At 44.9% G+C, this 13,087-nt stretch overlaps 1 protein-coding gene across 6 annotated transcripts in view; it reads left to right on the top strand.

Annotated features, from left to right (window-relative positions):
• LOC147603776 (uncharacterized) overlaps nt 1-13,087 on the top strand; it is a 78,915-nt gene that overhangs the window by 11,927 nt on the left and 53,901 nt on the right. For 4 of the 6 annotated variants that reach the window (XM_086796404.1, XM_086796408.1, XM_086796405.1 and 1 more), the window contains one exon: nt 886-966. The exons of the other annotated variants lie outside the window; for them this stretch is intronic. In XM_086796404.1, the coding sequence (XP_086652530.1) occupies nt 886-966 (81 nt within the window). The remainder of the gene's footprint in view (nt 1-885; nt 967-13,087) is intronic. 6 annotated transcript variants of the gene reach the window in all.

The following is a 13,087-nucleotide window of genomic DNA, read 5'->3' as shown; positions in this document are numbered from 1 at the left end:
GGAGGCTTTTGGGTAATTGTATTTGTCCAGACAATTGGAGGCAGAGGGATAGAGTCAAGAGGTGGCTGCAGTTTCAAAGTTGGACATTCTATGGCCAGGTGTCCAAACTTGTGACATGTGAAGCATGCTACTGCAAACACACCCATTTCAGCTCCAAACATTTCTCGCGCATATGCACATTCTCTATTTCCACACGTGTAGAATCCGGGGTGGGTTTATTAGTGTCCCATAATATGCAAAATCTATTACAGTTTCCCATTTTACGTGCGAGGCATATCACTGTACCCAATTCTTTGGCCAGAACTGGCAAAGCATCACTAAAAACTACTGGAAAGTCCACCACTTCTACCCATACAGGGTAATGATGCTTAACCAAAGACTGATAATCCTTGAGAAAAGTCCAAAGAAGCACATGAACCATTTGCATGCCATAGAACCGGGGGGATTTTTCCAACAGCTGTTGTTTATGCATTATGCCAGATGACACAGCCTCAAAAAGATCCCTGGCAGCATAATACACACCCTCAGCATAAAATTTCTTGACCTTGATCAAAATCATTTGCATGGGAATTTTACATTTTAAAGTGGATTTAGGCTTATTCCACACAGCCTGATTTGCCTGAAAGTCCTTATGCAAAACATCATATGAAAATTGTGCATCCAGATCAACGTGATGAGTACCAAATTGTTATGCCTCTTTCATTCTCTTCTACACACACAAACACATATTTGTCTATACATACATATGTATCTCTTTATTTCATTCCTGTTATGTAGCGGTTTCCAATTTTGCACCAGATAACGGCTTTAGTTATGTGATTACAGGATAAAATATTTATTAGATGATGGCGATTTCATAATATACTTTCCTTTTAATTTATACAGATCAGTACAGTACAGGAATATTACTTACATCCAAAAGAAGTTCTTGTTTCGGATTGTGTTCTATGCGAAGAATTAACTCAAGTTAGTATGTATACAATGTCTGCAGATATTTATCTTTTTGCTCATTGAATAAAAAATAAGACCATAAAAGATGCACAAAGAGCTATTTGATAGAGCCCTAGTTACTCCAATCAATATGCCATCTGTAACATGTGGAAGCTTGATGAATAGAATGGGTACTTCAATGGACAGAATCCAGCATTTTTTCGTGACGAAGATAACGCATAAGATAGAGAGATATGTGCAGAAATAAGATAAAAGAGAGAGAGAGAGAGAGAGAGAGAGAGAGAGAGAGAGTATTGGTCCCGAATACCTTCTGTAGGGCCCCCACCATGGATGGTGTATTTGCTTTATTAGAATGATGAACAAATAACGCAAATATCTGTAGATCTTCTGACCTGATTCTTGACCTTCAACGTACACCTTGGCTGTGGAATTCCCCTCGGCTGTCCTGGCCCTTGGAATGCTCCAGCCCTTTGTGAATTATGAGATAACTAAATGACTAACTATCCTATGCTTTTATAGGCTCATATAATGCTGGTCGGTGGGTTGATAAAGCAGTCGGCCTGTTGATGTATCACTCCACGACCTGAATCTGGCCCTTTTTAATAGGCGCCTTTCACACCATGATTTGGCCGCCTTGCTGGCTGTCAAGCCTGCACATGGCTGGGCTGGCTGCTGGGCAGCCATTGTGCCCTGGCTGCCTGGCTGTGCAGCCTCTAGGGCTGGCCCTCCATGGCTGGCCGGCTGGCTGGCCAAGCCCACAAGGGCTGGCCGACAGGCTGCCAGGCGCAAGACCAGGCCGACCAAAGCCTAGCCTCATCCTTGGGCTGGTGGCTAATGGCCATGGCCTCTTGGCCCCTTAGGGTGGCCTAAGGCTTACCCCGTCTCTCAATCAAGGGATACCAACCCCTTTCTCGGGTAGCCCAAAGGGCTGCCCCCTTCTCTGACATGCAACTACAAGCTCTAAGACCCAGATGCCTCATCCTTGGGCTAGTGGCCTAAGGCCTACCCGTCTCTTAATCAAGGGATACCAACCCCTTTCTTGGGGTAGCGCAAAGGGGCCGAACACCTGGAACACTTGACATCATTCCAGAGGGTGACTCACAGTATGGATTGGTTCTGTTTCATGTGCGGGACTTGTACACCTGACCAAGATCATGTACGGTAATTGTACACCTGACCTTGGATGCTTAGAGTGGAACCGTGGTTGACTCATCGTGAACTGGGAATCACAAGGGACGAGTTTCCACTCCAGGTCCTGCACTTGTTGAAGCAGCTTTTGTAGAAAAGCCAACCATCTCGTATCAAAAAGTTGCATGGTCCTGTGCTTGTTCCCACTGTGTACCGAATTCCTCGGAATTTGTGTACGTGTGATGCATATCATTTAGTCCTGCACCAACAAGGTCTAGTCTAGTGGTCTGAATCGTAGTCACTGTTTCCTCCTTGCTCAAAGCATCAGCCATTGGATTGGCCTTAGGTACTCAATCATGCCACCAAATTGTTGGAAAATTTGGCTCTAGTAGTGTTGACGATCACTGCACTGTGTACTTGGCATTGTCTGAGTCCGACGCAATGCTTGATGGTCAGTGTGAACCTCAAAGGCTTGCCCATAAAGGAAATGCTTCCAATGTTTCAGGGCTTGAATCACTGTGAGGAGTTCCTGATCATAGACCAAGTAATTATTTTTTGTAGGTAGTAGCTTACGAGACATGTAAGCTACTGGATGGCCATTTTTTGGTAAAACAGCTCTAATCGCGGTGTTACTTGCATTCGTGATTACCTGGAATGGCTCATCCCATGAGGCCAATGGTAGACAAGCTTATCTTCAAGCTCTCGGCTAACAATTGCACCAACCGAAGAACCAGGGGCGACCGCTGGGTTTGTGTGGGAGCGGGGCTCACCACGGAAGCTGTGGAGGCTGGGATGGTAGTCTTCTTTGGACAATCCTTAGAAGTGTGTCCTTTTGTATGGCAAAAGAAACACCTACCCTTCTTCTTGTACTGAGCTATCGCTTCTAGACTCAGTTTACCATCGGTCTTGCCTGCGTGAGCTTTCTGGTTTGGAGTAAGCTTGGGTGGATTAGTCGAGTTCTTGGAGCCAGAGGCTCTCGTGCTCTGTCCTAGGGGAGACCCCGTCTGGTTATGGCCTTTTTCCCTCGAGGTGGGTGCCTTGGGAGTGGAAGGCTGGGAAGTCTTGGGCTTTCCTCCATTGTACTTCATCTCAACACTTTGCACAAGCGAGAGTGCATCTTTGAAGGTGGCTGGCTGAAATATACGCACTTCCCACTGGATTTGTGTGTCAAGGCCATAGAGAAGCTGCCCTTTCTTGTCTTTATCAGAAATGCCCAATCGCAAACATAAATTCCAAATTTTATTGGCATACTGTAGGATTGGTTGCGTGTTTTGACGTGCCCCCCTAAACTTGTCTTTGAGTTTCTCAAGGTAACGGGGTGGTAGAAACTACGGCTTAAGATCTACAACGAATTAGTCCTAGACATAAGCTGCCATACATAATTTGGTGTGGGCATGAGCCCACTGAGTCCATGGGATGGCCTCGTCCTCTAAATACCAACTAGCTAAGATCACTCTGTCCGTATCATTTTTTCTAACAGCAGTGAAATAAGCTTCAATTGATGCAGCCAAGAATAAAGAGTCGTGGGGTTGAGTTTACCATTATACTTATTGAAGTTCATTGTGTCGGGAGGATGACTCGAGAGGAAGAAGCTGGTGTCGCTCTGGCATCTAAAGCCACAAGAAATCTTTCGTGCTCCACACGTCGTCTGGTGTCTTCTTGTGTGGCAACATGGGATGCTGCCGCATGGTCTTCCATCAATTGAATCTCCAATGCTCGCATTTGCAACTCGAGTGTTGAACTCGGCTGCAGTAGTAACCCTCTAGAAGGGTTATCCGGAAGAGGATCTGCTATCAGCTTTTGGGAGAGAGAAGGAGACAGAGAAAAAGGGAAGTATGGGTTCTTTCTGCTAAGATCTGCACCTTCTTCTCTTCCAACTTGGTGTTTTGGTTTGCGAGTGCTTGCACCATAGTTTGGAACATCTCGTACACATTCATGTCCGCCGTCCCCGAAGGACTGCCTAGTGCTCCTTTTCCAGATTTCTTTGTTCTTTCTTCGTCGAAGTTTGCCATAATGGGAATATGCAACTCCTTTTCGGACCGCAACAAAACCATCCACTATGCGTGTGGGAGACTTTCTGGAGGCTAAAAACCAACCGTTCTTCGAGGGATGGGAGTCACACCGAGAGGGGTGTTCCTCCGGAGTCTAGAAACCAGTCCAACTATCACCATATGTGACATGAGCTCCGTGGTTAATGGTCTTGAAATTAGATCATATTGATAAAGGAGTTTATCTTGGCATCCATATATTAAAAGTACAAGCTATTGAGAATGGGGGGATTATCCAATACAACTTGTGAAAGGCACCATTCATCTTAGTTTGGTGTATGGAAAATGCAATGCAGCACTTGTGATGGAAACTGGGGCCTAGGATCACATAGGAACAATCCCCGTGGACCTTTGTATTTTCTTTGAAATCATCGATGTGAACAAGTTTTAAAGAAGAGGACATATACCTATGTTTATTATTGCAGGTTCACACTTATTGTCAATAATGGGTGGACAGGTTTTAAGAGAGGGTGGACATTTTATCAAATGGGTGCCTATCTCATAAATACATGAGGATGCTTCATTGCAAAGGGGTGGACATTTCATTATCGGTGCCTGCTATTTTATTAAAATCTGGTACAAAGGGTTTGCACGGCTCCCCACACTTATTGCCAATTTTACAACTGCGTAGGTTTGGTAGATGCATAAAGGCTATGGATGGCACTCAGATCTTTTATACTTAGTCGAAATGCATCATTTGGGCAGGTATTACACATACACTCTTATGACCGCCTGGGCATGTTTCCAAGGTCCATCAAAATCTGCACACGTTAGACGCAGTCGCTTTCTTAAAGAATTGGATCATGAGATATTTTTCTCTTCCAATCCCTCAAAACTCTCTTGGAAACATAAGTCTGGGACTGGTTTCGCACACCTTGCCTTCTGGAATGATTAGTGACTGGCCTTTGACTTTGGTTTTGTATACCTAATAGAGGTCTCATTTCTTTCCCAAAGAAATCATGTTTTGTCATCATCATATGTACAATACCAAGTTGCAATATTTCTCTCTTTGGTCGGTGCATCTGTGTGTTGCTAGAGTATGTCCTTGATGTGAAGTTTACAGGGCAGAGGTATGGATCTCCAGTGGCAAGGCTGCTTGGCTTACTTGAGATATTTAGGTCCGCTGAATACTAGGGAAGTGCCCTGGCGGGATCTGGTGCCTCGCCCCTCTCTCTGGTGACACCACAGGTCCACTGAATGGCAGTATTACTAAGTGAAAAGCGAGTGCCTGGCGCAATCTCGTGCATTGCCCCTGATCTATCAGCTCTTTTTGGTGCAGCTGCAACAACTCGGTGTCCATCATGATCGTTTGATATGTGCTAAAGAAATCTGCTTGAGTAGGGTTCAACTTATTGAGAGAGAGAGAGAGAGAAAGAAAGAAAGTTATATTAACGTCTTCAAAGGACCCAAAGGGTCTATGAGACCAAAATGATGTGTACTTAGTGTCCATGAAATCTCGTCATGGATGAAATAAGAAAAAGCAACAGTAAACTAAAACTGAAAACTGAAAGCTAAGATCTTAGACTCTAAGATTATACAAGATGAAAAATATAGATCCTACTATGCCAGGTATAGGGTACAATAGGTGATGGGATATGGGAGAGCTGATTAAAAACAGCTAAGATGTCCATCATGGGTGATACAAGAAGGCTAGAGATGTCAATAGTCTGCTGTGAGGATGAGGCTGCTCGATAGCGGGCTAGGATCTCTTGAATCCGGGGCTGATGAGTTGGGGGTGGTCGGGGTCTGACGAGACAAGGGCGTCTAGCTCTCTGAAGTGTGCATGCCCGATTTTTGATGACTCCCATGGGCCTGTTGCGAGGAGGCACTCTGGCATAGGCTCCCGTATCCACTGTGATGTGCTTTGGTGCCTCCCTATACTCGTGTAGGTTGGAAAAAGTTGGTGATGGTAAGCTGAGAGGAGGGCTGTTGGGGGCGAGGATCATTGGGTAGTGACTCTCTGTGTCGGCTGAGCTCCAATAGGAAGAGTCCAAGGAACCTCTGACAAGGGCGTCTAGCTCTCTGAAGTGTGCGTGCCCGATTTTTGATGACTCCCATGGACTTGCTGCGAGGGGGCACTGTGGTATAGGCTCCCGTATCCACTATGATGTGCTCTGGTGCCTCCCTATACTCCTGTAGGCTTGGAAAAGTTGGTGATGGTAAGCTGAGAGGAGGGTTGTTGGGGGCGAGGATCTTTGGGTAGTGACTCTGTGTCGGCTGAGCTCCAATAGGAAGAGTCCAAGGAACCTCTGATCTGGTACTCCATGATCCAAGATAAGGGTTCAAAAGCATAGTCACTAGAAACGAGAAACGGGAATGGAAACGGGGAAACATGTTTTCAGGGTGGAAACGGCCGTTTCCTGTGACAATATCTTTGGGAAGCAAGAAGCGGCCATGAAAACGGATGGGGTCGTGAAACGGAGAAACGCGCTTCTAGGGACTGAAACAGATGTTTCCTGTGACTATGGTCTAGACAGTGAAATCTCCCTCTGATCTCATAGTAGACTGGGCACTGGCAAACATAGTGCTTCTCCAACTCAACCTTCGTCTAACAGATACATGTCTTGTCCTCTCTAGGTATGGGGTTGCTGTGACAATATCTTTGGGAAGCAAGAAGCGGCCATGGAAACGGATGGGGTCGTGAAACGGAGAAACGTGCTTCTAGGGACTGAAACGGATGTTTCCTGTGACTATGGTCTAGACAGTGAAATCCCCCTCTGATCTCATAGTAGACTGGGCACTGGCAAACATAGTGCTTCTCCAACTCAACCTTCGTCTGACAGATACATGTCCTGTCCTCTCTAGTTATGCGCTCAGCTCTGCCAGTCTCTATCCTTAGTCTATGGGATGATACCCTAAGCTCGCCAATAGCTATCTTCATAGCATGGGACATGAAGGCATCGAGATAACTTGGTCTCCGTATGAAACCATTTGTTGTGACAATATCTTTGGGAAGCAAGAAGCGGCCATGGAAACGGATGGGGTGGTGAAACGGAGAATCGCGCTTCTAGGGACTGAAACGGATGTTTCCTGTGACTATGGTCTGGAAAGTGAAATCTCCCTCTGATCTCATAGTAGACTTGGCACTGGCAAACATAGTGCTTCTCCAACTCAACCTTCGTCTGACAGATACATGTCCTGTCCTCTCTAGGTGTGCGCTCAGCTCTGCCAGTCTATGGGATGATACCCTAAGCTCGCCAATGGCTATCTTCATAGCATGGGACATGAAGGCATCGAGATAACTTGGTCTCTGTATGAAACCATTTGTTGTGAATATTAGGAAATGATCTCTGTGGTATTGCATCTTGGTAGGCAATGGGCTTACTGGTGTGATCCATGTGTTATGTATGTATAGCCTCGGTAGATCCTCAAGCCAAGTCATGGACACTCCAGCATTGCAGTTACTGGATACACCTCGGAAAACACACCAATCAACCTATCTTCACAAGAAAATGCCATCTTGAGCTTTAGCCTGCCACATAGAACAATGAATTGTAGACACCTCGACGTCCATGATTCCCCATTCGTTGAACTATGAACACATCACGTCCAAAAATCTCTGAACATTGAACTGGGAACACATCCCATCCAAAATCCTCTAACAATGAACTCGGAACACATCCCATCCATATAAGTGGAACTGCTCGACCCAACAAGGTTAAAGAGTTGAATAATAAACCTTATCTAGGCTATTTTCCCACAAAAGATGCAATACTTCTAACAGAAACAATCTTCAAGAGAGCACATAGGACAAGAGAACACTACACAGGGTATGTTGTGCTTGACACTATCCTCTAAAGTGCCCATGTTCCCTTCCATCTTCTCTCTATTGTTCCACCCACACATAGTAGAAACAATCTTCAGGAGAGCACGTAGGACAAGAGAACACTACACAGAGTATGTGAACCATGAGTTCCATAAGTCCAATGCATCCCAAATAAAGGGAGCCATAAACAATGTTTCCCTGAAACCATCTCAAGGCAAACAACAACACCTTTCTCCTTGCATGGCTATATAAGGGTTAGTGAACATCAAAAACACTTCGTAGTGTAGAAAAATGGGGGAGAGACAGAGATAAAACTGAAACTGAAACTGAAATGAGAGCATAACTAGAAGGAAACACAAACCATAGACATACCTTGAGATGAGTGTAGACAAGACACAAGATTGATACTTTCATTGATGTGACACCTACAATATATAGGTGAGAAGTACAAGATTGAGTAGACTGACTTATGGGATAAATGTAGAGGTGCCACATGGCACTAGACTCAAGACATAAAGACTCAACTGAAACTAGACTAGAGAAATAGTACACCTAGTGTGCACTTATTTCCAACACCCTCCTTAAGTGGACACTAGGAGGAAGACAAAAAGACAAGACTATGACATGACAAAAGATAAGACCAAGACAGAGAGACTAGACAAGGATTGAGAGACAAGCTAGAAGACAAGATGGACAAGACTAGAAGACAGACATAAAGACTGATAGACTGAGAGACAAGACATGAGAGACAAAAGATCCTGAGACACCCCTCCTCAAGTGATATCCTCATATGGGTCCACAAGGGTAGGGACAAGAGTGGATCATAGACAGACAGAGAGAGAGACAATCAGCCAGTAGAGTGGTCCCACAGAGAGAGAGACATTCAGATAGACATGAGAGAGACTGACAAATAGAAGATAAATGGGGACATAGACAAAATGCCAAAGACATGTGGGTAACTAATCCACAAAAGATAGGCATATAGACTGATTAAGACAGAGTGTCAGAGACATATGATTGTAAGATCACAACACATAGACAGAGAGACTGACTGATTGTAGATAGACAGAGAGATGGACCTTGATAGATAATCCCTCCTCAAGGCCAATCCTCCTGCTAGAGTGGGTAATGCAAGGGTGCCTCTTGGATAGGGACAAAGATAAGTCCATGTAGACAAATAGACATGATATTACCCCATGATCTACATCATTGGTGATCAATGGTGGTAGATAGCTTGAAAAACATAGATAATTATGAGAGAGATGGGAAGGTCTTACCAGATTTGGCAGTGTCTAATCCCGTACAAGATAGAGAAGTAAATGAAATTCAGAACTGAGATTTTTATTTTTCAAGAGATAGAGAGTAAACTGAAAATAGAACACAACATACACTTGATTTCTGCTTTAAATTTGCTGCTGCAGGTCTGGCTGGTCCAATGGACAGCTAACCCACATGTGAAGATGAAGAGGAAATGGGAAATAACAAAGGGGAAAATGCCTTTTGCACAGATGTTGCAAATCAGGTCCAAAATCAGCATTGGAGTTTACCTTCACAAAAGGAGGTGTCGAGCTGATGTCGAGAAGACCAGAGATCCAAAAATGACGAGTTGTTGCATGAGTTGAATGTCCAGGAGGTCCACGACTTGAGAAGACATGTTGATGAAGAAGAGAGTGCGGGGTCAGCTGCGGCATGTGCAGTACTAGAGGACAGGCCGGTAAGCTCAAGTAGAGAGGCGGCAGCACCATGATGAACCCCCGCAGCAGCAAGAAGGAGAAGTCGGGCAGTTGTTGGCACAGATCTGGAGTTGTAAGCTGGAGCAGCAAATGAAGGCGATGACAGGCTGACTGAAATCGCCCTGAGGATGCCATGAGATGAGGCCCAAAACTGACGGCAAGCTGATGTAGAGTAACGCTCAGTTTTTTTTTTAAATGTAGATGGCGGGCAACAAGACAGGAAATGGCGGGCAGATTCCTGAGTGGAATGGCGGGCAGAATGCGAGGCAAAGAAGGATGAAATGGTGCACTGATTTCTGAGTGGAATGGCGGGCAGTAATCAGGGGAAGAATGGCGCAGATCATGTAGGTAAGAATTGCTTCCATGACGGAGAACAAAAAAAGGAGATCGGACTCTAAAGACTCAGCGCAGAACAGAAGAGAAATGAAACCTTTAACCCTTAAGAAGCTCCCTGCACATAGGAAAGGAGAAAAAAACACCCTGAGGAAGCAAAGCCTAACCCTAAAGGAAGCTGGCTGCTCAGAGCATAATATCCCGAAAAGAAACAGAGCAAATTTACAAAGCTCTAGGCACAGAATACAGGGAAGCAAATCCTCACAAAGAGTAGCGAAAACCGCAGCTTGGGGCAGGAAAGGAACTAGGAAAGGCTGGCTTTGATACCATGTAGAAAAATGGGGGAGAGACAGATAAAACTGAAACTGAAACTGAAATGAGAGCATAACTAGAAGGAAACACAAACCATAGACATACCTTGAGATGAGTGTAGACAAGACACAAGATTGATACTTTCATTGATGTGACACCTACAATATATAGGTGAGAAGTACAAGATTGAGTAGACTGACTTATGGGATAAATGTAGAGGTGCCACATGGCACTAGACTCAAGACATAAAGACTCAACTGAAACTAGACTAGAGAAATAGTACACCTAGTGTGCACTTATTTCCAACACATAGTAAATAGCAAAAGCACCAACTTTGCAAACTCAAAGTATACTTAGCTTTTCTTTGCCAGGTTGGTCATGAATCGAAAAGAAATATCTCCTCAGCATATCCTTAATATATAGCTTGCGTGTAAGCTTAATAATATAATCCACAATATCCATATGGAAAGAGTGCTAAACACATGCACATAAAGCCAACTCCATACTTCCAAGATAAATTCTATGAATTCATAAATCCTTAGACCAAGCTGTCTACTGCTCATGCTCTTGCTTCATAGGCTATGAAGCGGGCTGGCCATGCTTAACAGCAATGATGGTAAGTGTAGTCCCCACTTGAGATCTTTTCTATTCCTCATTGATAGAAGGAAGCCTCTGCTTCCAAGAAAGCCTATGCTCTGATACCAATGTAACTTCCAAAGGGCCAGGGGGTTTTGCAAAACACTTGACCATTAATGCAATTAAACATTGAAATTGGCCACAGCCTTAACCATATGCCACTTAATCCACAGAACTATAAAAGAGAGATGTCCCTAGCCGACACTGGGTAGAGGCCGGAATGGGCCGACCCTCCGCCCCCCTTGGAGTATTTTGTTACCCAAGGAGAAAATATCATGTACAAGCTTTGAGGGCCTTACTCTCCCCACATGAGCTGTCGGATTATCCATATACAAATGCCATAACGCAGCCCAACATGAGGCAACCATAAAATTCAGCCAGTAAACAGGTTGTAGAAATGCCAAGCCAATAATATAATCCATATATCTCCATGTGGATACTGATTCTTCCCCAAAAAACCACGGGTCTTAATGCAATAGAGCTGGTACAACAGGTTCAGCTCTCCATTCAGCTGGTACAACAAATACAATGGCTGGTATAGCAAGTACAAGGGTTGGTACAGCAAGTACAGTGGTTGGTATAGCAAATACAAGGGTTGGTACAACAAGTACAGTGGCTGGAAATCATAATAAAATGATTAAATACCCTTGCCTTCAGTATTTCTTCGCGATGGAAACCTCCAAAGCAGTCCCCAACAGCCGTATACTTCATGGGCAGCCTTCAAGAGAGAAATGAAATGAAATGTTATATTATTAGCCATCATTAGGGCAGCCTGTAATGGTAGTAGAGGCTAGTGTGCAACAAGAGAGCCTCTCCAAATGAAGAGAGAAACCAATAACATGTCAGGCACACGCCCAATGTAATCCGAGGCCTCCTATGTCACCAGGATGTCCAAGGTGCCCGGATTCCATATCTAGATAACCTCCCATTCCCAAAGCTTGTACAAAAGTCCATAAATCCAGTAAATTTGATAAATGCCTGTAAATCCTGGAAATGGTGACATTACCTCTCGTTTCTCAAACAGTTGTCCTCAACGGTAAGAGGAGTCATATCATCCCAAAGTCCAAATTCATAACATGAAAGCGCGTTCGCCACCTTTTTGATGTAGATAACAATGCCCCTCCTTGACCGCATCCTCTATTGCCCTGCCCAAGCTGATCTAACAAAAAGAAATGAAGCCTTCCGGACTGTCAAGAAAATGCACAGTGAAGACATGGTAGCCGAGGAAAAAATGGTTGAAGACTTCAGAACTGGGTCACATGGGAGAAGGGAGCCAAGGAAGCACTGCAGGTCGTCTGCAGGTCGAAAATAAGCAGATGCTGGCAGAATTAAAGAAGCTCAGTGGAACCACCCTTGCCCTGGAAGTCAACAACAGAACTGGCCAGTGTATGGAGTGCAATGGCATAGGAAATCAAGCAGCAAAAAGCCTTGCTAAGGCAAACATGCAAATACCTGCAACACAGCCACCCATGCAATGCATGGTGGATGCTCTCAACCATCGGCCTTCCATCCCCTTTGATGACTGTGAGCACCTATCTTAGATATGCCAATCCTCCAGTGGTGCGTGTCTATCCTCCAATGGCTGATTCCCATGTGTAACCTGCCACCTTGGGCAGTCCTCTCTTGGGGCTTTGATGAGTTAGATAATGTCTATCTGTTTAAGTCTCTCTGAACCCCCTTGTGTCACGACCCTGTGTTTTTCTCTGGACAAGATGCGGATGTGCACGGGGACATGGTGGACAGTGTGAATGGCATCAGGTGGGAGTGAAGATGGAAGCCCATGTGTGGATAACCCCATGTGTGAAAGGGGGCAAAGAGATTTTAGCTTTGAAGGTTTAAAAAACCTTTAAAATCATTTTTAATGCCATTTATAAAGAAACGTGGCCCTTATGCTATATTTGGGGCCACGTGTGCTTTTTGGGTAAAAGGAGGGCTAGCAGGCAAAAGAGGCGCCTATCCCTACAGCAGGCGCATGTGCTTTTTCGTGGAGGAGGGCTGGTCGCCTGAAGATGCATGTTGGCTGCGCACAGGAGAGTTCATGCTGATCTGTACGACTGTACGGACAGCTGTACGGACAGGACAGAAACTGGCGCTGGACAGTTCTGCTGCAGGCGGCGCTGGCCAGATCTGGTTGTGCAGGTACAGGTGTGTACAGGTTGCTGGTACAGGCAGCGCAGGCA

This window comes from Cibotium barometz, chromosome 63 (genome assembly GCF_041138505.1).
Source record: "Cibotium barometz isolate CiBa-2024 chromosome 63, ASM4113850v1, whole genome shotgun sequence".
Classification (NCBI taxonomy): domain Eukaryota; kingdom Viridiplantae; phylum Streptophyta; class Polypodiopsida; order Cyatheales; family Cibotiaceae; genus Cibotium; species Cibotium barometz.
This window is presented reverse-complemented; position numbering and strand designations above follow the sequence as displayed.